General features: G+C 43.3%; 1 protein-coding gene across 2 annotated transcripts in view; it reads right to left on the bottom strand.

Moving 5' to 3' along the window:
* The window catches only part of LOC126278597 (sodium-coupled monocarboxylate transporter 1-like), a 228106-nt gene that overhangs the window by 150537 nt on the left and 51309 nt on the right, over nt 1-26260 (bottom strand). For both annotated transcript variants that reach the window (XM_049978819.1, XM_049978818.1), the window contains exons 4-5: nt 25584-25649; nt 13171-13222 (exon numbers count right to left, since the gene is read on the bottom strand). In XM_049978819.1, coding sequence (XP_049834776.1) covers nt 13171-13222; nt 25584-25649 — 118 coding nt within the window. The remainder of the gene's footprint in view (nt 1-13170; nt 13223-25583; nt 25650-26260) is intronic.

Genomic DNA, 26260 nt, shown 5'->3' with positions numbered 1-26260 from the left:
GTTGACTACGTACATAAGATTTCGTTGTTTTACTTGAACCGTCTGCGTACGTAATATATAAATGGGAAAAGTTGTTACCAAAAACCGGGCGCGGGCTGAATGTCCATCGATCGTGACTGGCCCAAATATCTCACGAAATAAGCGTCAAACGAAAAAAACTACAAAGAACGAAACTTGTCTAGCTTGAAGGGGGAAACCAGATGGCGCTATGGTTGGCCCGCTGGATGGCGCTGCCATAGGTCAAACGAAAATGAACTGCGCTTTTTTTTTTAAACAGGAACCCCCGTTTTTATTACATATTCGTGTAGTACGTAAAGAAATATGAATGTTTTAGTTGGACCACGTTTTTCGCTTTGTGATAGATGGCGCTGTAATAGCCACAAACGTATAAGTGCGTGGTATCACGTAACATTCCGCCAGTGCGGGCGGTATTTGCTTCGTGACACCTTACCCATGTTAAAATGGACCATTTACCAATTGCGGAAAAGGTCAATATCGTGTTGATCTATGGCTATTGTGATTAAAATTCCCAACGGGCGTGTGATATGTATGCTGCTCGGTATCCTGGACCGTTCGCCGGATAGTTACGTTATTTAAGGAAACAAAGTGTTCAGCCACATGTGAAACGTCAACCACGACCTGCAACAAATGATGATGCCCAAGTAGGTATTTTAGCTGCTGTCGCGGCTAATTCGCACATCAGTAGCAGACAAATTGCGCAAGAATCGGGACTCTCAAAAACGTCGGTGTTGCTAATGCTACATCAACATCGATTGCACCAATACCATATTTCAATGTACCAGGAATTGCATGGCGACGACTATGAACGTCGTATACAGTTCTGCCACTGGGCACAGGAGAAATTACGGAACGATGACAGATTTTTTGGACGCGTTCTATTTAGCGAGGAAGCGTCATTCACCAACAGCGGTAACGTAAACCGGCATAATATGCACTACTGGGCAACGGAAAATCCACGATGGTTGCGACAAGTGGAACATCAGTGACCTTGACGCGTTAATGTGGTCGTGCTCAACTCAGCCCTACTGGAGATAATGAAAACTGATATGAAACAATAGAAGGCAAATCTTCAAAAACACGATGAGACTCACAACGCAAAATGTTACAACAGATGGTGCAACTTATCTTTTCATACATGTGAAGACGTATTTATATGTCGCATTTCGTTGACACCCGGTGATTCAAATATGCCGTTCCATTTAAAATAACTGCAGTTTCCCATGCGGCTTGCATTCGCTTTGAGTATTGACGAGGCACAGAGACAATCACTTTTTATGGCAAATATTAGAGACCCTGCAGTTAGTGAACAATACAAGTGTACTCGTGTCCTCTGATTTCAGTGAAAACTTTTTGTGCGCTTAATCACGTGAAAACACATAGCGCAGAACAGTGTCACGTCCAAACCCGAAAGATGCGTCGACAGTGAAACTCAACATTCAACACTGAAAGCACGCTTATTACGAACACCAATACAGAGCTGAACTCTTGGACAGAGAGTGTAGATATTTATAAAGACATCGAGTATTCCAGATTATACAAATATTACAAACATAAGAAATTTCGACAACCTTCCATAAAGGATGAATCCTAAATAAAAAATAATTTCAGGTGGTCTAGTTTGAATGGGCGACCTGAAGACGCCAAATATCGACGCTAACTGCTTTGCCACACCGCAATGCTCCATATTATGAAGATATAGCGACCTGATGTTTCAGAAATTTTCATTAGAGCTGACTACAACAACCTGAATGAGAATGTTGTCAGTGATCCTCTATATGGCAGCCCTGGTGGAATCTCGCTTTCTGGTCTTTCATCACTAAGGCCAGCAAGGAAGATAGCTTCTCCCATTGCAGATTTGACTGGAAACCCTCATAGTTAATCTGCGTTTAGACGGAGGGCATGGACGACGGCTGCTCTAGGTATCCGCGAGGTTAAGTAATGTGTAAGCCTAGGGACCGATGACCTCAACAGTTTGGTCCCATAGGAACTTACCGCAAATTTTGTCTTCTTGATGGAGGGTCGTAATCCTCGACTTCGCATGTGACGTCGTACAAGAATGGCCGACCGTGGTGGCCAAACGGTTCTAGGCGCTTCAGGACACTTAGAAGATGCAACAAGTCCACTAAAGAGACAGCTTACACTACACTTGTTCGTCCTCTGTTAGAATATTGCTGTGTGGTGTGGGATCCTTACCAGGTGGGATTGACGGAGGACTTCGAAAGGGTGCAAAAAAGGGCAGCTCGTTTTGTATTATCACGTAATAGGGGAGAGAGTGTGGCAGATATGATACGCGAGTTGGGATGGAAGTCATTAAAGCAAAAACTTTTTTCGTCGCGGCGAGATCTATTTACGAAATTTCAGTCACCAACTTCTCCTCCGAATGCGAAAATATTTTGTTGAGCCCAACCTACATAGGTAGGAATGATCAACAAAATAAAATAAGAGAAATCAGAGCTCGAACAGAAAGGTTTAGGTGTTCATTCCCCCCACCCGCTGTTCGGGAGTGGTATGGTAGAGATATAGTATGATTGTGATTCGATGAACCCTCTTCCGAGCACTTAAATGTGAATTGCAGAGTAATCATGTAAATGTAAAGTCTGGAACCACGCGACAGCTACGGTCGCAGGTTCGAATCCTGCCTCAGGCATAGATGTGTGTGATGTCCTTAGATTAGTTAGGTTTAAGTAGTTCTAAGTTCTAGAGGACTGATGACTTCAGATGTTAAGTCCTATAGTGCTCAGAGCCATTTGAACCCTGCAAGAATGGCCGTAGTCCCCCAGACTTCCAGGCACTAGGATGGACGTACAAAAACTTGATGTATTTCATTCGCCGAGACATCTTTACCACACGGCCTGCAAGTTTCTGGGACAACGTCATAAAAGCGATCGAGATAAAAGTTTCTGAGAACACAGTTAAGACGGCGGCCTGCAGCTTAGCGCAGCTTGGAACCCGACCATTGGAAGTTTGAAGTCGGCGTGGCATGCGTGCAATGAAAACATTACCATATCTGGTGCTGGAGTGTGCTCCAGTGACGTCACTGAACGCAGCCCGAGTACATAAGGAGAGCAGCAGTCACCACTTGACAATGGACGAGGAGCACACAGCCAAAAACTCGTGGATTTTAACCACTTGGCACGGCTGGAAGCCCGAGAGAGTTTTATCACATTCCCTCGTATCTTTACATCGGTGGCTGTCGTGCCATCCCCATTTACGGTGAACAACCAGAAAACTGTTCCGGACGTGGGAAGAAGGGGCACCTCCCATCCGAATTCATTTAACGCCGGATCATGCAACTACCGCCAGCGGACATGGCTCTGACGTAGCTTCCTGTGATTTATGTTCCCTCCCATAGGACTGATGCCGCTTCACCACTGCATCCAGCACTCCCTGATGGCCCGACGTTAGCATCCTCTGTTGCAGCAAGACCTCGTGGATAGATGACGATGTTTCTGACGACAGAATGGTGGTAGGCTCACTAATAGTGTCAAATGCAGCCTTTGTGCTGAAGCATCATGAATCGCTGCCTTTGTCTGATTGTCTGACATAGGACACACCCAAATGGAATGACCTCAATGCAGGACAACTTCAGAACAAGTTGACGACCAGCTGCCAGCGACGACGGCTCCACACACCACTACGGTGCTTCCACAGAGGCAACCGTCGTCGGCTGCATCGTGGGAACGCAGAATGGGACTTGGAAGTTTTGTATGTACCTGCAGCTGAGTGATCAAACATCGATACGTGAGACTGGTGCTGCTCCCCACATGCCGGAGTGCGGCAACCCATCTCTGTGCCGAGGAGACGATGGAAAATGGTCTTGATTTGCATTCCACGGCCTTGGGGAGGACGATGACGCAGCATAAGTTACTCCGACAGGGTTCACGCTAATGGCTCTGGTACTTCGGGAGAAATTCCAACTGAGACGTTGGGGGTGGCTGGAAGTGCCGACGCAGCTTGATAGTCAATACAGATTTCCGACCTAATAAATAACTTAGCACCTGCAGTCCGACGATAGGCCTAATGTATCGCCACAATTAACCTCAATACGACTGGGACAATGGCGAGAGATGCTTCTTGTGTCACATACTGACTTTGCTTTGTTGCAATATGCGCACTTACAGTGGCTGCACGACTTCTGTAGTTATGCGACGTATATGACGCAAAGTGACCGTCCAGGACACATGTATCTTACCACTCACTCGGACACTCATCTTAATCGCATCTATGTCCCACATGATCTTGTATTGCGAGTGTATGACGCAGAATGACGACCACTTCCCTTCTCAGACAATAGTGTGTTCTGAGCACGGTCACCCTCCACCAACAACATGTTGGTATCAGGAAGATGAATGCGTCACAGCACCTGGACCCGGGATGCCCTCAGGTTGCCGCAGCCGCGTGGGTAGACTGCAGACGGCGTCGTTTGAAATATCCTTGGATGTTCCGGCGGTTGCTGATACAATACGGAAAGGACATCACTGCGTAGTATCGTCATACTTTCTACTTCTATTGCACACTCGCATCGTAACCACTGTAACCAGACCAACAGATTTGCAAGCCATCGAAGTAAGCCAAGACACTGCCTCTTACAAGACGAAAATTGGAAGAGGTCATCGTACAGTCGCGGCGTCAAGACCAAGCGAGTCGCGAAATCCCATCTACGCTCAACGTGGTCGATAGTCGTCGACGCCGACGGTAGCCCAGCTCATCGTGGACCTTGCTTGCAGGAGACCACTGTGGACTCTTATCAGAAGGAGAATATAGAGGAGGGGGACAATAACGATGTTTTGCGGTAAGTGTATGACACCCTTGACGACATAGCAGCATCGTTATTATTAGCGGAGATTGCGCAGGATGCCGTTGAGGACACCCTAGACAAGGGAGCACTTAGCAAGTGATCCGCGAGAGATGATACCCCCCCCCCCCCCCCCCCCTGTTTTTGCGTGCCACCTGCCTTTGTCGATGGACTGTTCATCCCAAAACACAAGCCTTCAAGAGGACTAATGCCGGATTACAATATTAAAGGCGGATTCTTCTCCCGGCTTTGATGGAGAGCATAAAGAAAGTCTTGCCACTAACCATTTTGATGGAACAAAGACACAAGAAGGAGAGGCCAACATGCAAATTGCCATCGACGAATCTAGTGATTTGATAGCTCTCGCCACGCCGTTGAGCTGCTGTGGTCTCAGTTGATTTCGACGATGCTTTCGACAAAGTGCACAAGTTTCTTACGTTACTTGTGGCTAGCATAGGTTTCCCACGACGTAGTTTTGAACCTCTTACGCAGTGCCTCGTCCCATTTACTGGTTCAAATGGCTCTGAGAACTATCGGACTTAATATCTGAGGTCATCAATCCCCTAGACTTAGAACTACACTACTGGCCATTAAAATTGCTACACCAAGAAGAAATGCAGAAGATAAACGGGTATTCATTGGACAAATATATTGTACTAGAACTGACTTGTGATTACATTTTCACGCAAATTTGGGTGCATAGATCCTGAGAAATCAATACCCAGAACAACCACCTCTGGCCGTAATAACGGCCTTGATACGCCTGGGGATTGAATCAAACAGAGCTTGGATGGCGTCTACAGGTACAGCTGCCCATGCAGCTTCAACATGATACCACAGTTCATCAGCAGTAGTGACTGGCGTATTGTGACGAGCCAGTTGCTCGGCTGGCATTGACCAGACGTTTTCAATTAATGAGAGATGTGGAGAATGTCCTAACCAGAGCAACAGATGAACATTTTCTGTATCCAGAAAGGCCCGTACAGGACCTGCAACATGCGGTCGTGCATTATCCTGCTGAAATGTAGGGTTTCGCAGGGAGCGAATGAAGGGTAGAGCCACGGGTCGTAACACATCTGAAATGTAACGTCCGCTGTTCAAAGTGCCGCCAGTGCGAACAAGAGGTGACCGAGACGTGTAACCAATGGCACCCCACACCATCACGCCGGGTGATACGCCATTATGGCGATGACGAATACACGCTTCCAACGTGCGTTCACCGCGATGTCGCCAAACACGGATGCGACCAATATTATGCTGTGAACAGAACCTGGATTTATCCGAAAATATGACGTTTTGCCATTCGTGCACCCAGGTTCGTCGTTGAGTACCCCCTCGCAGGCGCTCCTGTGTGTGATGCAGCGTCAAGGGTAACCGCAACCATGGCCTACGAGCTGATAGTCAATGCTGCTGGAAACGTCGTCGAACTGTTCGTGCAGATGGTTGTTGTCTTTCAAACGTTCCCATCTGTTGATTCAGGGACCGAGACGTGGTTGCACGACCCGTTACAGCGATGCAGATAAGATACCTGTCATCTCGGCTGCTAGTGATACGAGGCCGTTGGGATCTAGCACGGCGTTCCATATTACCCTCCCGAACCCACCGATTCCATATTCTGCTAACAGTCATTAGATTTCGACCAACGCGAGCAATAATGTCGCGATACGATAAACCTCAGTCGCGATAGGCTACAATCCGCCCTTTATCGAAGGAGGAGAAATGCGTACCATCAAGGTAGGCATTTCTCATCCTTACACGAGGCATCACAACAACGTTTCACCAGGCAACGCGAGTCAACTGCTGTTTGTGAAATCGGTTGGAAGCTTTCCTGATGTCAGCACGTTGTAGGTGTCGCCACCGGTGCCAACCTTGTGTGAATGTTCTGAAAAGCTAATCATTTGCATATCACAGCATCTTCTTCCTGTTGGTTAAATTTCGCGTCTGTAGCACGTCATATTTTGTTGTGTAGCAATTTTAATGGGCAGTAGTGTACTTAAACCTACCAACCTAAGGGCATCACACACATCCATGCCCGAGGCACGATTCGAAACTGCGACCGTAGCGGTCGCGGGGTTCCAGATTGAAGCGCCTAGAACCGGTCGGTCATACGGGCAGGCCATTTACTGGTAAAGGGATGTACAGCGCACCACTTTCAGTCCAGTGTTCTGTTCAACATGGATGCCTACTTCCCATGATTTTTTTCACGATCGCACTGGAACTGCTTATAGGAGGGCTGAAAAGCAGATTTTCGGGGATAACTTTGAGGAACACTTTCCGCTGCAGAACGTCTGCTGATCGCCGTCTACTGCTGGTCCGATCGGGTAATAGGGGGGGGGGGGGGGGGCTCTGTGCTTGAATGGGTCAAGCGATATGGATCGGTGGTGAGAAGCCACATGAATGTAGCCAAGTTGGTGGTGATGCAAATTGTAAGGGTCCTCCAGGAGGGCTGCGTGGTGCCTCTCTCACAGCTGAAAGTGATCATATTTTTGGGCATACCTTTCTGTGGGAAGTGTAAGGCATGGCTGTCATGAACTACAGGGAACTACTGCAGGCTACACGCACAGACGTCCTCTGGAACTTACTTCAATGCATGGACCTGCTAGAGTGTATCGAATATCTTAACCTACATGTGGCCACCAAGTTCATATACGTGGCTGATTTATTCCCATTACCTACAGCGATGGCACACTTACTGCTGGATTCTCATTTAAAGTTCGCTATGATACCCTCACTCTCCCTCATTGTGAAGGCAGACTGTGGCCTGTAGTCGTACGTGTGAGGGATGCAGCCTTATACACTCCTGGAAATGGAAAAAAGAACACATTGACACCGGTGCGTCAGACCCACCATACTTGCTCCGGACACTGCGAGAGGGCTGTACAAGCAATGATCACACGCACGGCACAGCGGACACACCAGGAACCGCGGTGTTGGCCGTCGAATGGCGCTTGCTGCGCAGCATTTGTGCACCGCCGCCGTCAGTGTCAGCCAGTTTGCCGTGGCATACGGAGCTCCATTGCAGTCTTTAACACTGGTAGCATGACGCGACAGCGTGGACGTGCACCGTATGTGCAGTTGACGGACTTTGAGCGAGGGCGTATAGTGGGCATGCGGGAGGCCGGGTGGACGTACCGCCGAATTGCTCAACACGTGGGGCGTGAGGTCTCCACAGTACATTGATGTTGTCGCCAGTGGTCGGCGGAAGGTGCACGTGCCCGTCGACCTCGGACCGGACCGCAGCGACGCACGGATGCACGCCAAGACCGTAGGATCCTACGCAGAGCCGTAGGGGACCGCATCGCCACTTCCCAGCAAATTAGGTACGCTGTTGCTCCTGGGGTATCGGCGAGGACCATTCGCAACCGTCTCCATGAAGCTGGGCTACGGTCCGGCACACCGTTAGGCCGTCTTCCGCTCACGCCCCAACATCGTGCAGCCCGCCTCCAGTGGTGTCGCGACAGGCGTGAATGAAGGGACGAATGGAGACGTGTCGTCTTCAGCGATGAGAGTCGCTTCTGCCTTGGTGCCAATGGTGGTCGTTTGCGTGTTTGGCGCCGTGCAGGTGAGCGCCACAATCAGGACTGCATACGACCGAGGCACACAGGGCCAACACCCGGCATCATGGTGTGGGGAGCGATCTCCTACACTGGCCGTACACCTCTGGTGATCGTCGAGGGGCACTGAATAGTGCACGGTACATCCAAACCGTCATCGAACCCATCGTTCTACCATTCCTAGACCGGCAAGGGAACTTGCTGTTCCAACAGGACAATGCACGTCCGCATGTATCCCGTGCCACCCAACGTGCTCTAGAAGGTGTAAGTCAACTACCCTGGCCAGCAAGATCTCCGGTTCTGTCCCCCATTGAGCATGTTTGGGACTGGATGAAGCGTCGTCTCACTCGGTCTGCACGTCCAGCACGAACGCTGGTCCAACAGAGGCGCCAGGTGGAAATGGCATGGCAAGCCGTTCCACAAGACTACATCCAGCATCTCTACGATCGTCTCCATGGGAGAATAGCAGCCTGCATTGCTGCGAAAGGTGGATATACACTGTACTAGTGCCGACATTGTGCATGCTCTGTTGCCTGTGTCTATGTGCCTGTGGTTCTGTCAGTGTGATCATGTGATGTATCTGACGCCAGGAATGTGTCAATAAAGTTTCCCCTTCCTGGGACAATGAATTCACGGTGTTCGTATTTCAATTTCCAGGAGTGTATTTGTGCATAATGGCGAAACTGTGGATCTGTCAACATACATCACTTATAGGAACTGATGCCTGCGTTCCCCATCCCACCTGTTACGATTGCACACCGCTCCCCCTGTTTCCAACATCTTGACATTCATACTCGAATGCACTTAAATGGCTCGCTATGTCTGCACCACTCGAGCTCCGAAAGCGAGGGGCATCTATCGTTGCTACTGACATCCATGCTTCGCAACGTAATTGCAGCACTATGGGCTGCGGCGTGGAGAGCAATTACAGTGTCCCTTTTGCGATGGTTAAGAATAATACGTGTGAAGTGTGTATTAAAATACTGAATAAGACCAAACAGACCAGACTTTAGGTCAATTCCGGAAAAAAAAATTACAAAAAATATAACGTCGATACTACGGTAGGGAAAGACAATGACGATGATAAACAATATCGCAGTAAAGAATAGGGTGAAATAAAACATTTATATCTTTGTATAACTATAGAAGACGGAAAAAAAGTTATTACTCACTCTTCTGCTGTTTCTGATTCTCATGTTACTATTGTTAGACAGATATTGTGTGTAGCGTTGAATGCTAGCAGATGTTCTTTTTGTTCTTTCGACTAGACGATAAAAAAGGTTTGTGTCAGGTTATTGGTGAAAATATATGTGTAAAAGTGAGTTCATTGTATTATTTCAAGAACATGCCAGTCACTAATCGCAATGTTTTAATTGAAAAGATAGAATAATAACTATTTACAGCTATCAAGAAGGTGAAAGCAGTAATCGCTGACTGGCAAGTGGCCGCCATTAAGCGGTGGACTTAATATGAACTTTTCTTACAGCTTCCCACAAGAGCAGAAGTGATAAAATCATTTTAAAACATTGTTTAATTTAAACATGAATAGTTCCATGAGTTAATTTTGCCAGAGTTCAAATACATTCAGTGATACCATTTGTTGTAGGTCTGTGAACCTCGGCCTTGACGGTATTTAGATGAAAACCAGTTATGACAATCTTGTAGGGAGCCTGGCGCTCATTTAAACTGAAAACAAACATTTATTTAGGCCTCCTATAAGATACTCTGCTACTAACGATCTCACCTACGTAAAGAAAACAATTAATGCTAATCTCCTATCCTACGTAGTATCAAAAAGTATAAAACCATACAGAATATTAAAAGAGAACCGATAGACAATCTAACAGATTTTCCTCCCTACACGGGTTCAAGCAATGTCGTACCATGTGGTTAGCCAGAAATAGGTGGCGTGACACAGGTTGCACACTACTGGGCTAACAGATTCTCCCGTCTGCTCGCAGTGCCACCTGCCAGACACTGACGAACATCGTTTAACAAGTGGCTCAGCATTTGATATATGGATGCTGGCGCAGAAAATCATCGCGTGCTATCTTCGCACCCCGCCTCAAACAACTGCTCCTCCTACGCTTGGAGGCATTACTTCCCGACCGCAAAGATTCACTCTCTCACATGGTTTGAAGGCATGTCTATTTACTACTTATTTCGAGATGATGAGAAGTTGGTTCTTGACTATCGGAAATATCTCCAAGACCATCATAGCACACTTGAGAGCACTCTTCTGCATCAACGACTCTTCGCAAATTCAAAATGGTTCAATGGCTCTAAGCCCTGTGGCACTTATCATCTGAGGTCATCAGTCTCCTCGACATAGAACTACTTAAACCTAATGACATCACATACATCCATGCCCAAGGCAGGATTCGAACATGCGACCGTAGCAGCAGCGCGGTTCCGGACTGGAGCGCCTAGAACCGCTCGGCCACAGCGGCCGGCTCTTCGCAAATTAGCTGTGCAGTGTCCTCGTAAACCCCCCTAACAGTGGAGAATACTGGGCAGGGGACAATCTCCGTAGTTGACCTTGACACGGGGCGAAATGCTTATTGAACACTGTCGTCAGATGAGAAGTGCGCTTAGAATGGCGTGCAGTATTTGTTTACATCATTATTTCGAGTTCCTTCGACTGTGTCATCGTTGTCTAAGCAATATAACAGTAGCAGAATCCATTCTCTTATTTGTTGTTGGGTGTTTGGAGTTCAGCCGTGTGATGGAAGATGGACGCACGAAACAAATGTGCTCAAATTTCATTTCATCTTTATGTGATTTATGTTATTTAAATTATTTACCTTGTGTTCTCTATAACAGAGATAACGTATATTAAAACTGTGCCCCAAATCTTGGAGTTGAAGAAAAAACAAAGGGTTAAGGCGACTGCTCGCAGTAAGCGGGAAATCTGGGATCGAGTCCCGGTCCAACGCAAATTTTGGTAGGCCAGTAATAGGTAGTATATCTATACCTAACATAGCCGATGCCAAGTTATTCGCAGTCAGCGAATTTATTTCGAAATAATCTGCTAAACGTTTCATTCACTTGTATCCTACTTAGCGCTGCAGTTTTCACAAATGTTTCTACACTTCTGGAAATGGAAAAAAGAACACATTGACACCGGTGTGTCAGACCCACCATACTTGCTCCGGACACTGCGAGAGGGCTGTACAAGCAATGATCACACACACGGCACAGCGGACACACCAGGAACCGCGGTGTTGGCCGTCGAATGGCGCTTGCTGCGCAGCATTTGTGCACCGCCGCCGTCAGTGTCAGGCAGTTTGCCGTGGCATACGGAGCTCCATCGCAGTCTTTAACACTGGTAGCATGCCGCGACAGCGTGGACGTGAACCGTATGTGCAGTTGACGGACTTTGAGCGAGGGCGTATAGTGGGCATGCGGGAGGCCGGGTGGACGTACCGCCGAATTGCTCAACACGTGGGGCGTGAGGTCTCCACAGTACATCGATGTTGTCGCCAGTGGTCGGCGGAAGGTGCACGTGCCCGTCGACCTCGGACCGGACCGCAGCGACGCACGGATGCTCGCCAAGACCGTAGGATCCTACGCAGTGCCGTAGGGGACCGCACCGCCACTTCCCAGCAAATTAGGGACACTGTTGCTCGTGGGGTATCGACGAGGACCATTCGCAACCGTCTCCATGAAGCTGGGCTACGGTCCCGCACACCGTTAGGCCGTCTTCCGCTCACGCCCCAACATCGTGCAGCCCGCCTCCAGTGGTGTCGAGACAGGCGTGAATGGAGGGACGAATGGAGGTGTCGTCTTCAGCGATGAGAGTCGCTTCTGCCTTGGTGCCAATGATGGTCGTCTGCGTGTTTGGCGCCCTGCAGGTGAGCGCCACAATCAGGACTTCATACGACCGAGGCACACAGGGCCAACACCCGGCATCATGGTGTGGGGAGCGATCTCCTACACTGGCCGTACACCTCTGGTGATCGTCGAGGGGACACTGAATAGTGCACGGTACATCCAAACCGTCATCGAACCCATCGTTCTACCATTCCTAGACCGGCAAGGGAACTTGCTGTTCCAACAGGACAATGCACGTCCGCATGTATCCCGTGCCACCCAACGTGCTCTAGAAGGTGTAAGTCAACTACCCTGGCCAGCAAGATCTTCGGATCTGTCCCCCATTGAGCATGTTTGGGACTGGATGAAGCGTCGTCTCACTCGGTCTGCACGTCCAGCACGAACGCTGGTCCAACTGAGGCGCCAGGTGGAAATGGCATGGCAAGCCGTTCCACAGGACTACATCCAGCATCTCTATGATCGTCTCCATGGGAGAATAGCAGCCTGCATTGCTGCGAAAGGTGGATATACACTGTACTAGTGCCGACATTGTGCATGCTCTGTTGGCTGTGTCTATGTGCCTATGGTTCTGTCAGTGTGATCATGTGATGTATCTGACGCCAGGAATGTGTCAATAAAGTTTCCCCTTCCTGGGACAATGAGTTCACGGTGTTCTTATTTCAATTTCCAGGAGTGTATATTATTATAGGAAATATTTGGACCACATGAAATCCCATATGACCAATTTTCTCAAAAAGTAGTGAATGTCATCAGTTCAGTAACACTTCTAGACAATCGACCCCTTTGAGTTGGTTGTCTGTGATGCAGCTGCAATCTACAAAAAGTTAAACTCCAGATGTAATGCTTATTGGATGTCACATAACGAGCATCGGATGTGAATATTTACAAGAATATTGAATGCACTACATTATGATAGCTCCTTAAATATAAGTGAAGCGTGTTCGACCTTAAGGAACTCCGACTCACCTTGGTTGAACGCTACAGCAGGGACGTAGATCACTATGGGAATCCACACCAGCTGAAACAACGGATATACCGTCTTTACTGCAAAGGTAGAAACGAAACATGTTTTAAATATTTCATACTAGTAAGTCGGAAAGCATGAGAATTATTCTTATGCTGTTATTGTCTTTCTATTTCTGCAGTTAAATCCCATTTCACCTCTCCCGCAAAGGCTGTGAAAGTAGAAAAATGTACGTTGGTAAATAATCATTGAATGAATACCATTAAATTTTGGATAGAACTTGAAGTAAACCTCAGAAACGGGATGGAAGAGAACTATGAAAATTCTTTCACGTATATGAATTTGTAACTTAGTAGAGCTCCGCAGCAATATATAGTTTGAAATTTACGTAGATAACATCAGATTTGCAGCTTGCCATTAACCCACCCCCTTCATTCCAGTCTTTCTAGATGCTCTCCTTGACGCCATGCAGACTTCGCACTCCTGAAAGAAAGACCGCTATGGACAGTATGGCTTAACGACATCTTGTGTGATGTTTCAGGAGTGAAATACGTACCATGGACGTTTTCACTGTACTAAACATTCAGGAATGTTGAGCAAGTATTTTGTTTAATGTAATTAGTTACGTAATTAGTGGGTCTTTTCTGTACCTTAATCAAAAACTAGAGTCTTTTCTAACGTGGCGGTACTGAAAACTGTTGAAGGTTAGACGTACAAATCGGATAAATAATGAAGAATCAAATCGGGAAGAATGGAAATTTATGGCCCTATTTTACTAAAAGAAGGGAGTGGTCGATAGAGAGGTGAAGATAATTTTTTTAGGACAAACCAGCGTGGAGAGCACCCACAAATCATTTTTCGAACTAAGACCACAATAATGTCGTAATGAAACGGAGAGGGTAACTTTATACGTTATCTGACATTCGTGTCTAACCATTTAAGAACTAATGTGTATGACTGTAAAAAATGAAGCTCTATATGAAAGTGTATACATAATTATGCTACCAGACAAGAAAAAGTGTGATGCGCTCAGAAGACATCTCCGTTCCACAGCCTGTGACCGGGATATCAGGGACCAATCAAACCAATTCTTGGCCAACTTGCCTCAGGAGACGATACACTGGCCTTATGACACCGCTTTCAGTGCATGAATGCAGGCTGGATGAGATGCAGCGTAACACTGATATGTGAGCTCATGCTACCAAGTTCCTTGTAAATTTGGCTCAGTTTTACAATCACTGCAATAACGTCTCATACCCTTTCAATGTGTGAAATTTCATTTAGTTTCCTCCTCCCCTTCTGCGCACTTCACTGTTTTCTGCTAGGCAGTGTACATTGTAGCCTTCAGTTCGAAGACCTGTATGATGCAGCTCTCACTGCTAGTTGAGGCCGTGCAAGCCTGTTGGTCTCTACCATTCTAACAAGCTTACTGTAGTACTGCAGTAGAGCTTTAGTCTCCCACTACAATTTTTGTCCCTCCCCATTTCGCGCTTCTCTCCAAGACGAAATTGAAAATGCTTTGATGCATGAGGATGTGTTCTATAAGACTTTTACCTTCTTTAGTCAGGTTGTGCCATAAAGACTTTTTCTCCCCAGTTACACCCAGTATCTCTTCATTATGAACTCAGTATACCGGTCACGTCTTCAGCGTTCTTATGCAGTATCATACTTCGGAAACTTCAGTTGTCTGCTTGTCCGAACTGTTTATAACTCACCTCTCTCTTGAGTACAATATTCTGTACAATATTACCAACAAATACACGGTCCAGTCACATTAATAATATTCGACGTCAACGTGCAATAACCACTAACACACGGCAGGTGGTAGCACTAGCAATTGGGTGGGGGGGGGGGGGGGGTATAAAGCGTTTCTGGGAGGGCTGGGACGCGGAAAGCAGAGCAGTCGTTGTCTAAATGCGGAAAAAAACTGTAAATTTGTGGTAAGATCTTATGGAACCAAACTGCTTAGGACATCGGTCCCTAAGCTTACATAGTACTTAAACTAACTTACGCTATGGACAACACACACACCCATGCCCGAGGGAGGACTCGAACCTCCGACGGGGGGAGCCGTGCGGACCGTGACAAGGCGCCTGAGAGCACGCGGCTGCCACGCGCGGCTCTAAATACAGAAACACAGTGATTTATCGGACGTCTAACCATTGGATAAGGATGGAAGTTTCTAAATTGATGGCTTGCCTCCGTAGCTAATGTATACCATCCATTGCAGAATGGCGCTATCCAAAACCGGGCCTGGGCAACGTGAATGCGTCACGGGCCATAGACGAGAGGGATGAACGACGGCAGCGGAGATTTGTACAGGAAAATAGACGCCGGCCGCGGTGGTCTCGCGGTTAAGGCGCTCAGTCCGGAACCGCGTGACTGCTGCGGTCGCAGGTTCGAATCCTGCCTCGGGAATGGATGTGTGTGATATCCTTAGGTAAGTTTGGTTTAAGTAGTTCTAAGTTCTAGGGGACTGATGACCACAGATGTTAAGTCCCATAGTGCTCAGAGCCATTTGAACCGTTTTTTGAAAATAGACGGGAAACTACAGAGAACTGACACCCAGATGAACCAACGGTCTACCAACGACCGTTCAGCGAACGTTTCTGCGTATGGGTCTCAGCAGCAGGTACTTGATAAATGCACCAATGCTGACTCCTCTTCATCGGCGATGAGGGCTGGAATTTGCACCCCAGTACTGCAGCAGGACGTCCACTGACTGGCGACAAGTGGCGTTTCCAGATGAATCACGTTTTATGCTTCATCAGACATGAGTCCTTTGGCGTTTAATGCCCTGCAACAATCGCAGGAAGTGTTCAGACCGGAGGAGGGAGCGTTATGGTCTGGTTAATGATTTCGTGGCATTCGCTGGGCGACCTCGTCATTCTGGTAGGCACAACAGATCAACACCAGTATGAACCTATCCATGGGGACCATGTCTACCTGTACATGCAGTTTGTTTTTGCTCGGCATGTTGGCATGTATCAGAAGGACAACGCAAAATGTCACACAGCTCGCAGTGTACGTGCGTGGTTCGAAGAGCACCAGAATGAGTTCATCGTACTCCGCTGGCCATCATACCGCCCGGATGTAAACGCAATTTAGAATCTAGAGACCACCTCGATTTGCCTGCTCGCGCCATGGACCCTCAAACGTGAAACCTAGCGTAGCTGACCAAGCCATTGGAGTCGGCATGCCTCCACATCCCTGTTGGTACCTTCCAAAACTTCACTAACTCTCTACCTGCCTCTCCGCGCTGAATCAGGCTTTTCACAAGTGGTCACATTTATGTTACTGGACCGTGTACTATTAGAGGAGAACTCCAAACTCTTAACTTTGTATTAGAAGTTCAAATGTTCATCATCTTCAGAAACGATTTGCTAACTATTACCAGTCTTAATTTCATATACTTTTTCACCCATCATCAATTACGAGGTTAATCCCAAAAGTAAGGTCTCCTATTTTTTTTATAAGTACATACACCTGTTTATTTCTACAATGGTTTACATCAGTTTACAGCTTGAACGTTTAGCTATTTTTCGACATAATCACCATTTCTGTAGATGCGTTTTTGTAGACGCTGTGGCAGTTTTTGTACGCCCATGTCATACCAGCTTGCCGCCATGCTGTTCAGAAAGTTATGAACCTCTCCTTTCACCTCGTCGTCGGAGCTGAATCGCTTTCCGTCGAAATGTTCTTTTAACCTAGGGAACAGGTGATAGTCACTGCATGGCGGTGAGCTGGCATGACATGGGCATACAAAAACTGCCACAGCGTCTACAAAAATGCATCGACGGAAATGATGATTATGTCGAAAAATAGCTAAACGTTGAAGCTGTAAACTGATGTAAACAATGGAAGGAATAAACAGGTCTATGTGCTTATAAAAAATAGGAGACCTTACTTTTGGGATTACCCTCGTATTTTGCTCCCCAAATACAAAAATTCGACACTTTTAGTGTCTTATTTCATAATCTATATCCCTCAACAGGGCCTGATTTAATTCGACTACACTTTTATTTTACGTTTGTTTATGTTCTTTTTACTCTTTTCAAGACTGTCCATTCTGTTCAAACCACCTTCCCTTTCTTCGCCCTCTGGTACTGAATTATGAGTTTCTAGACAAACCTTTATGTTTTTGTTTCATCTTGTTCGATTCTTTTGCAAAATTTCTCTTTGGTTACCTTTACTTCATGCCCAATGTACAGACTGAATAAAAAGGATTCGCTACAACACTGTCTCACACTCTTCTCAGCTACTTGCTCCATACCATGTCTTTCGATTATTATAACTGCAGTCTGGTTTCGGCAAGTGCTGACAAGTATATTACCGAACCATCAGGTCAGTAAGTCGTGGTTGCAATATACTGACGCTAGTTATGTACAGAAGAATGGGAAGGCTAGCAGAAACTAAGCTCGTGGAAGATTAGCTTGGATTCCGAGGAAATGTAGGAACACGCAGTACAAGACTAAATCCAAGATTTATATTAAAAATGTATTTAACAAATTGACCAGGGAGACTCGCGCACTCAGGACTGTACAAACTTAATTATGTACATAGGAAGTTTATCCATTCCGGGAATCGAAGATATTGACGATTTTTGCCTGTTTTCGACATTGGTACAGACAAGATATCGGTCCTAAGAATTCCAAGTTTTTCGAGAATGTTTTAATTTCAAGTTTGACTTGTGATAACAAGTCACAAAAGAAATACTTTTTTCGTCTCCTATAACTGCAAATTAATAATTTCGGCATTTTCCCTTAACTTGGATTCTGACGAGTGAGTTTTCCAGTGCCAAAGTATGACAGAAAAGGCCGCAGCTTTTGACTGAAATGATGTAGAAGCTTAAAATTTTTACACCGCCAAGATACAGTCGACCTTAGTATGTGACATAAATTAACTTGATGCGCCAATCCGTTACAGAGACAAAGAGTTTTAACAGAGCGACAAACAGACAGACGATTAAAAAACGGCAATAAATATTTTATCCTGTTACGTAATTACAAATTAAAAAAGTTAGGATTTTTTCCTTTACCTGTACTATGAAACCTTGCTTCTTGCCAAATATGATGATTCCAGGTAAAGAGGTAGTATCCAACAGGTTTTAATGACTGAATTTGCTGGTATTAAAATACATAATATAAATGGCCGTATTTTTAGAATGCATTGACTCAGACGCTTACATTTATTACACCACAAAGTGGCCGTAGACCTTATCATATGATACAAATTTGATATTGATACCTCTACTCATTCCAGTGAAAAAGGGTTCTTAACAGTTGGACAACAGACGAACAGTCAGAAGGACGGACAACAGACCGATCCCATAAGGTGTTCTGTTTTTGCAGATTTATGCACGGAACCTTAAGAGGCCAAACGTATATTTATAGCATTTGTAAATTTAGAGAAAGCTTCAGACAATGTTGCCAGTAATACAATCTTAGAAATTTTCAATATGACAGGGGTAAAGTACAGAAAGCGAAAAGTTTTTACATTAACAGGAATATTAATGATCAAGAAATAAGATTTAGACTAAAACAAATATTTCAAATACCACTTCCTGTCATGAAGCAAATTGTACCATAAACTTGTCCAAGGAAATGACAGAATTAAAATCAACATAGTTAAAAAGGACAGTCAAATTAGTATACATCTCATACTATTCAATTAAAGAATTACTTAAATATAAAAAAGTTTTTATTAAAAAAACTGAAACTGAAAAAATAAAAAAAATAAAAATTTCAGTAATTCCGCATTATTCTTTATGAGTACCATGCATGTTACTAGAAATCTGTATGGGCAAACTATGTGGTGGAGAATGCTAAGTTCTCATTTTTGTGAGCTCAACATTACTTTCAATATGGAGGAATACTGCTTCATTGCTTTAGTCACCAAATAGGAAGCCAAGGCCGTGACGGAGAAGTAGGCCTGTCTTCATTGTCCTGACGTCAGCTAAAGGCATGCGTATGAAATGTGGGTGGTGAGGGCAATGTGTGAAGAGACTCATGAAACTTTAAAAACTAGTGTAAGGTTAGGTTTGGATTTAAAGAGATTTGCAATTAATTATACAATGTCTCATTTCATTATTTTTAATAATGTTTTATTATTGAATTAAGCTGATGTGACTAAGATTTGTCAAATGATCTATGGATGAGTCACTGACTAAATAACTAAATAACCTATATAAAAGGCAAGACACTGTGCTCTTATTTAATTTTAAATTCATTTCAACCGGTTTTGGTCTTCATCCAAGGACCATACCAACATGAGACAAAGAAAAGGCAGAACGAAAAACGTACAAATTCATAAACATGTGCGGTAAACCAGTCGTAATTTGATACATACAAAAGAAAAGAAATAATGCTCTCACATGTCATACATTATACAACACAAGGTTACCATCCTTCTTGCAAATACGACTATTGTACGCAGCATAATATCAAAGCACCCAACTAGATGACGTGTTCATTCAGAGGCAAAAGAAAACCTTAACATTATAATGTCTGGTGGGTCGGCATAAGTGTATAAGGAACAATGTCAAAGAAGACACATGGGATAGGTACTCCTACAGCAGTCATAATACCGACTGACATATATTCTATGAAAAGTTTTTACGCCAAAACATGAACCCACATACACTTATATACGTAAGTACATTCAGTTTTTTTTTAACACATGGTGTAGTGCAGTTGATATATGCAGATGTAATAGGCATTAAAAGTGCAGCGTAATGTCAATGTACACTATAATGCTTGTCATGTCTAAAACGTGAATTATGTCAGCTTACAATTATGTAACAACATACTCCATGTATGTGATACATTAAAATATGTTATGGCAGGAATGTAGGAAATACAAATTAAAAAAAGGTCCAATACCATGAATGTATCTTCTAAAAGCTGGAGCCAGCCTTGCAGTGATACTCTACACCAGAAATATACAGTCATTAATTACACTAGGGTACGATTATGGACAATGATGTTATGTCCATCTCTTATTGCCAACATACGCCAAAATGTCTCAAGTCACATTATAAGATTGGATGTCATTTTCTAATCCAGAAACAACATAGTCAATTATTGGTGTATTAATATAACAAGAAATAAAGTTACCTGAAAAACAAGGAAAAAGAAGGATGAAAACATTTCTAGTGTCTCTCATTCATTGAAGCCATAACAAAAACGGAGAAGTTCCTCTAGAGTTATAAAGTCCTTATGTGAGGAAGGTTCAGTTATGAACATCATCATTCCTTGAAAAGTATGAAACATGTTACAGCTTCTACTATAAATCATTAAATATGTATCTCTAAAACATTTAAGTGAGTAGTGGAACAAGAACAGGAATGCTTATTTACACTTCAAATACATTTGTAAGGCACTCTCAAATTCTTTATCTCATCCATTTATCGCTGCTCATAAATCTTATCCCTTCAATAGGAAGGTGAACTTATTATTGCGTGACATTACAGACATATTCAACAACCATATATTCACCACATATGGTCTAGGTGGGTCTATGTGGTCTACAGCTTGTAATATCCACCTTTGGGGAAACCATCTAGTTTGGTTTTAATTTATCATATGCACTGGTTGAGTATGCCTTTAATGACAGGCATGGATTCATATTGCAGCATATTATAGTAGTAATTCATGGTCAAGAAGACGTAGGATGAGATAAAATTTCAGAAAATCTCATCAATGTACGTCTAGTGCACATGCACACAGTTTAGTTCACCTCTGAGGATATTTTAGAAATTTGCACTAACGTGTTATATAATGTATTGATAACTGTAATTTTGTACTTTATTGAGCATCTTCTTTTTCATGATTGTTCCTCTCTCATGAAGGAACTGCAGAACTCTACAGATGATTCTCATTTCGTGCAGTGGCTCCGGTTAAAGAGACACACTTGGACTGCTTTCGCCCTTCATTATTTGTTTATATTATATGACTTGGAATATTTTTTATGTTTGGCTGGCATTTAACTATATATGTAGCATGTTTTTTTACTATTGTATTTCCTATACAATATGTGAACAATTTATATGGTGAATTTCTCTGTACATAAGGCTCTACCTACCAAGTGACACATGGATTATATCTAACTTTGTCCTTTCTTATAATAACTGTTTTCATTTTATGATATATCTCAAAGTATCACACAATTGACTTTATTTTATGTGTAACTATCTTTAATCACTGGAAATATTATGTTGGTTTTAACTATCTGACCTTTGTGACGAGTCAGGGATGGTAATAAAAGCTTTATCCCCATAGTTTATAATTGGCTAATGTTGGTTTAATTTTCAAATATCAGAGTGAAGGTTATTTGGTCAGTTACTGAGAAGCTGTATTTTGACTGATATGTATGAATTATGTTTGTACCTTAGCATATATACTGAAACAGTATGTCTGTAATGTCAGAAGTAAATTCAACTGTGTATTGGAATGATGAGATGTATGAACAGTGATACCTGTGGATGAAGTATAGAATCTGAGATTGCGTTAACAATGTATTGTAAGTGGAAATAAACATTTCTAAACGTTATCTCTGTTGCTGTTCCACTAGTCACTTAGATACTTTAATAACTTGTTTATTATGTAATAGAAGCAGTAATATGTTTCATACTTTTCTGTGAATTCTGAAGTTCATAAGTGAACCTTCCTTATATAAGGACTTTGTAACTCTAGAAGAATTTCTCAATATTCGTTCTGGCTCCAATGAGTGAGAGACACTAGCAATGTTTTCATCCTTTCTTTTTATGTTTTTCAGGTATGATTATATTAATATAGCAATAATTACCTCTGTTGTTCCTGGATTGGGGAATAATATCCATTCTCATAATATGACTTGATGCACTTTGGCATATGTCAGCAATAAGAGATGAACATAACATAATTATGCATAATGATACCTCCCTGTAATTAATAACAACACACTTCTGGTATAGAGTATCATTGTACAGGATGGCTCCAGATTTCTTGAGATACATACATTGTATTGCACCTTGTTTTAGTTTGTATTTCATGAATTCTTGGCATCGAATATTTAAATGTATCATGTACATGGAGTATGTTATTTCATGATTGTAAGATGACACTAATTTACGTTATAGGCATGACAAGTTTTATGGTGTACATTAACACAGTGCTGTACTTTTAAGGCCTACTTATTTGTGTGTAAGCACTGTACAACACTTTGTGTTAGTAAAATCTAGATATACTTAGGTTTATATGAGTACATCAGTTTCTGTTTTTGTTCAAAAATTTTTCTTAGAATCTGTGCCAATTGTGTGATGACTGCCATAAGAGTATCTTTCTCACATTTCTTCTTTGGTATTTTTCCATATATGCTTGTTTACGTCCACCAGAAATTATAATGTTTAACTGAGTGGTCCACATGTTGTTGGATGCTTTGATATCATGTTAACAGTAGTTGTGATTGCGGTAAGGATGATAATCTTATGTTGTATAACGTATTGCATCTGAGAGCTACTTCCTTTTTCTTTTGCAAGTATCAAATTAAGACTTGTTTACCACATGTGTTTTAGGATTTTGTGTGTTGACGTTCTGTTTCTTGACGGTTGCATAGTTCCTGCAGGAACTATGAGCGAAACCGGTCAGAATAAACGCGAAATTAAATATCAGCACTGTGTCAATGCATTTTATACGATATATTTCGGCTATTGACTGTCGTCTGAAAAAGTATTTTAAATGTGTAACGATATCGAGTCTTTTCTTCTGCTTGTTGCCTTATAATGTTTGTGAGTCCGAAGATTAGCTGGATGTAGTCTTTGTCTCTGCATAAACATTGCTGGTTATATGCATTCGGACCTGTTTACTGGTATCTCTCTACAAAATTTACCCCTTCCCCCATTGTTCCCTTCCGTTCATAACCAAACTAACTATTTCTTGATGCCTGAGGATGTGTCGTATTAACCGACTCATTCAATTAGTAAGATTGTGTCAGAAACGTATTTTCTTCCAGACTCGAATCACTACTTGATTAGTTATTTATCTACTCACCTAATATTCAGAATTCTTCTGTAGTGTCACATTTTGAAAGCTTTCTTTCTGTTCTTCTGTGTACTACTTATCACCCACGTTTCTTTTGCGTACAAGGCTATGGTTTCGGAATAGGCTTTGTAAATCTTAAATTTATATTAGGTGTTGAGAAATTGAGCAATGCTTTTCGTGCTATTGCAGACCTGCATTTTATATATTCTGTACTTCGGCCATCTTCAGTTGTTACCCAAACAGCAACTTTCAGTACTACTTACGAGTTTTATTTTCTAATCTCAGGATTGAGGTTCAGCTACCACTCACTGTTTTTACTTCTAATCATCAACACTTCCTACACTTCGGAGCAATTTTCTAAAGCCTCGATTTCTCTGTACACAATAACTGTATCGTCTGCGACTGGCTTCAGAGAGTAAATGCGTTGTCTGCTGGGCTGTTCACATGTATCGTCATCAATGAAAGTACTCTCTAAATTACTTGGTACTTGTCGGGCAGTAATTTAGCTTATGATAATGTCTCCCATAAAAAACGATGTACTTATACCATTTGGTGGTTCGTGGCACGTTTGTTCTGATTTTCTGTAAGTACCTCTTTTATTTACTTGAAGACGAATGCTTTCCGAAGGTTGACTAACATTGCATCAATATGGGGTTCGCTTTTATTACCTTCTTTATTTCGTGTGTGAACACAGAGAGCAGACGTTCAGAAGGCGTGTGACTGCGGAATCGTTTTTATTATCACAGTAGAGATTTTCGATCGCCTAGAAATACGTCGTTCACGACCACATAACCTTTTCCATAATTCTATGCGATTACAATTCCACCTTGACTGTCATTAAGCCACTGTCATTTATATTAAACGAACTGCTGATTTTTGCTATTCCATTTTCGAGTACACCGTGAGCTACGCATTACGAGTTTTTATGTTTACGTACGTATGCCACTTCGGTTGTGATGTTGATTTAAATCGTTGATGAATGTGTAAAGTTGTTGTCGGTCGAGTGTACTAGGGCAGCGGTTGTACAGGGTGCCCCAGGAGGAATGGTTCATATTCAGGTATGTGACAGGAACGACCATTCGAAGGGAACTGTCCACTAAAAGTGGGCACTAAAATGCTTACCTTAAGACCTATGAGCACCCACTACTATGAAACAAATCTCTTCTGCTGCACGCTCTTCACCTTCCACATTTTGGGTGAAGATGGTATGGACCAAAACAAGGAAAGTTATCTTATAAAATGGGATCTACAATGCATACCATAAGAGATACGAGCAGACGTTCGCAATAGTGAAGCCGCAAATGTGCTCGTAACTATTAAGGTATACACTTTAAAGCCCGTGCCTACTGGGTATGTTTTTTTTTGTGCTTTGATCCACACTACCTCTCTCAACATATGGAAAGCGAAGAGCTTGCGCTAGAAGAGATTTGTATAGGATAATGGTGTAAAATTACAACGGTAGGAGTAGCACTCCAAAATTGCATACCGCCGAAATAGGCTGATCGTGTAAGATGAATGACAACAGCGATTTTATAACAGCAAAAATGGATAATGAAATTGTGTTTTAATAAATGTGTTGCTGCGGCACGCGATACGAAAAGGCTTATTCTATAGGAAGTTGACTTCGTTGAGACTGCAGTATGGATTCGGATCGCAAGGCCTTTGTGACGAATTTTAGCCTGAAATTCAAAGGTACATGGGAGAGAGGGTGAATGCAAATGTACAAGTAACATAAATTAAGAAATAATGATATTAATTCGACATTTGTTGGGCAGTGACACGGGGTTAAGCGGAAGTGCTGAGAGTACTTTGGTACAAGTTTATCGAAACGTTTGAGATGTGGTGCTATAGAAGGATGTTGATAATTATCTGGACTGATAAGGTAAGGAAGGAGCAGTTTCTTCGCAGAGTCGGCCAAGAAAGCAATGTATGGAAAACATTGAGGAGAAGACAGGACAGGATGATAAGGTGTGCGGAAGATATCAGGGAATAGCTATCACTGTACTAGAAGGGGCTGTAGAGGTTAAAAATTGCTGGGGAAGAAAGAGATTGGAATACATTCAGCAAATAATTGATGATGTAGCGTGGAATTGCTTCTCCGAGATGAAAAGGTTGGCACAAGGCAGGAACTAATGACGTTCCGTACCAAACCCATCAGAGGACAGACGACTAAAAAAAAAATATTGTAATAAAGAAGGGAGCGATTAAGGCAGAGAGAACACCGTATGCGAAGCAAATACATGGTTGAATGACGACACATCAGAATTTCTTAATAGAGGAAAACTGATAGCGACAACAGGAAATTTAAAAATCATTTTTCATATAAAATTATAAATAAACACAAAAAACGTTACATACAGGGTCTTACGTGTAACACGATACCTGAGAGTACTTACCGTAAAAGTTACGAAGAAGAAGGAACCCAGAAGTCTGGCGCTTCTGCCGAACCTCATGTCCAAGTACTGTGGAAAGAAGAAAATGAACGGAAGGTGAAAAATCTCTGGTAATAGTTTCTATGAAACAGTATTATGGTTTCTATGGTATTATACCTTTTTGCATCATCAAAGACCAAATAACGAAATTTACGAGAGCGTCCTGAAAGGTAATGCCTCCGACTTTTTTTTCGTTTCTCAGTATCGGATTGAGTTATTACACGACACGCATTTTACTCTGTCGACTTTCTCGCTTCGCTGGTCTTAGCCATAACACTCTGCCTCTTGGGGTCTCTGAATTGAAATGAGTAACATGGTGGTTTGTAGCGTAACTATGTCGGTGCATGAGAAACAGCATTCTGTAATTGGGTTTCTGAAAGCACGAATTCTAACAGTTCGTCCATACATAGGGCACCCTGTCCTTTAGCATGACAATTTGAGACCATATACGAGCTTTGCGATGTCTGCAATAATGGGTTTGCCGTCATCGGTTATCTTGAATACAGCCCCGAGTTGGTCCCATGACATTTTCATCTGTTTGCAAAACTTAAAGAACACTTTTGATCATTTCTCTTTGATGGTGATGCAGTGATGCAAACAGAGGTGATGATGTGGCTACGTCAACGAACATACTACAGCGA

This window comes from Schistocerca gregaria, chromosome 6, assembly GCF_023897955.1.
Source record: "Schistocerca gregaria isolate iqSchGreg1 chromosome 6, iqSchGreg1.2, whole genome shotgun sequence".
Classification (NCBI taxonomy): domain Eukaryota; kingdom Metazoa; phylum Arthropoda; class Insecta; order Orthoptera; family Acrididae; genus Schistocerca; species Schistocerca gregaria.
This window is presented reverse-complemented; position numbering and strand designations above follow the sequence as displayed.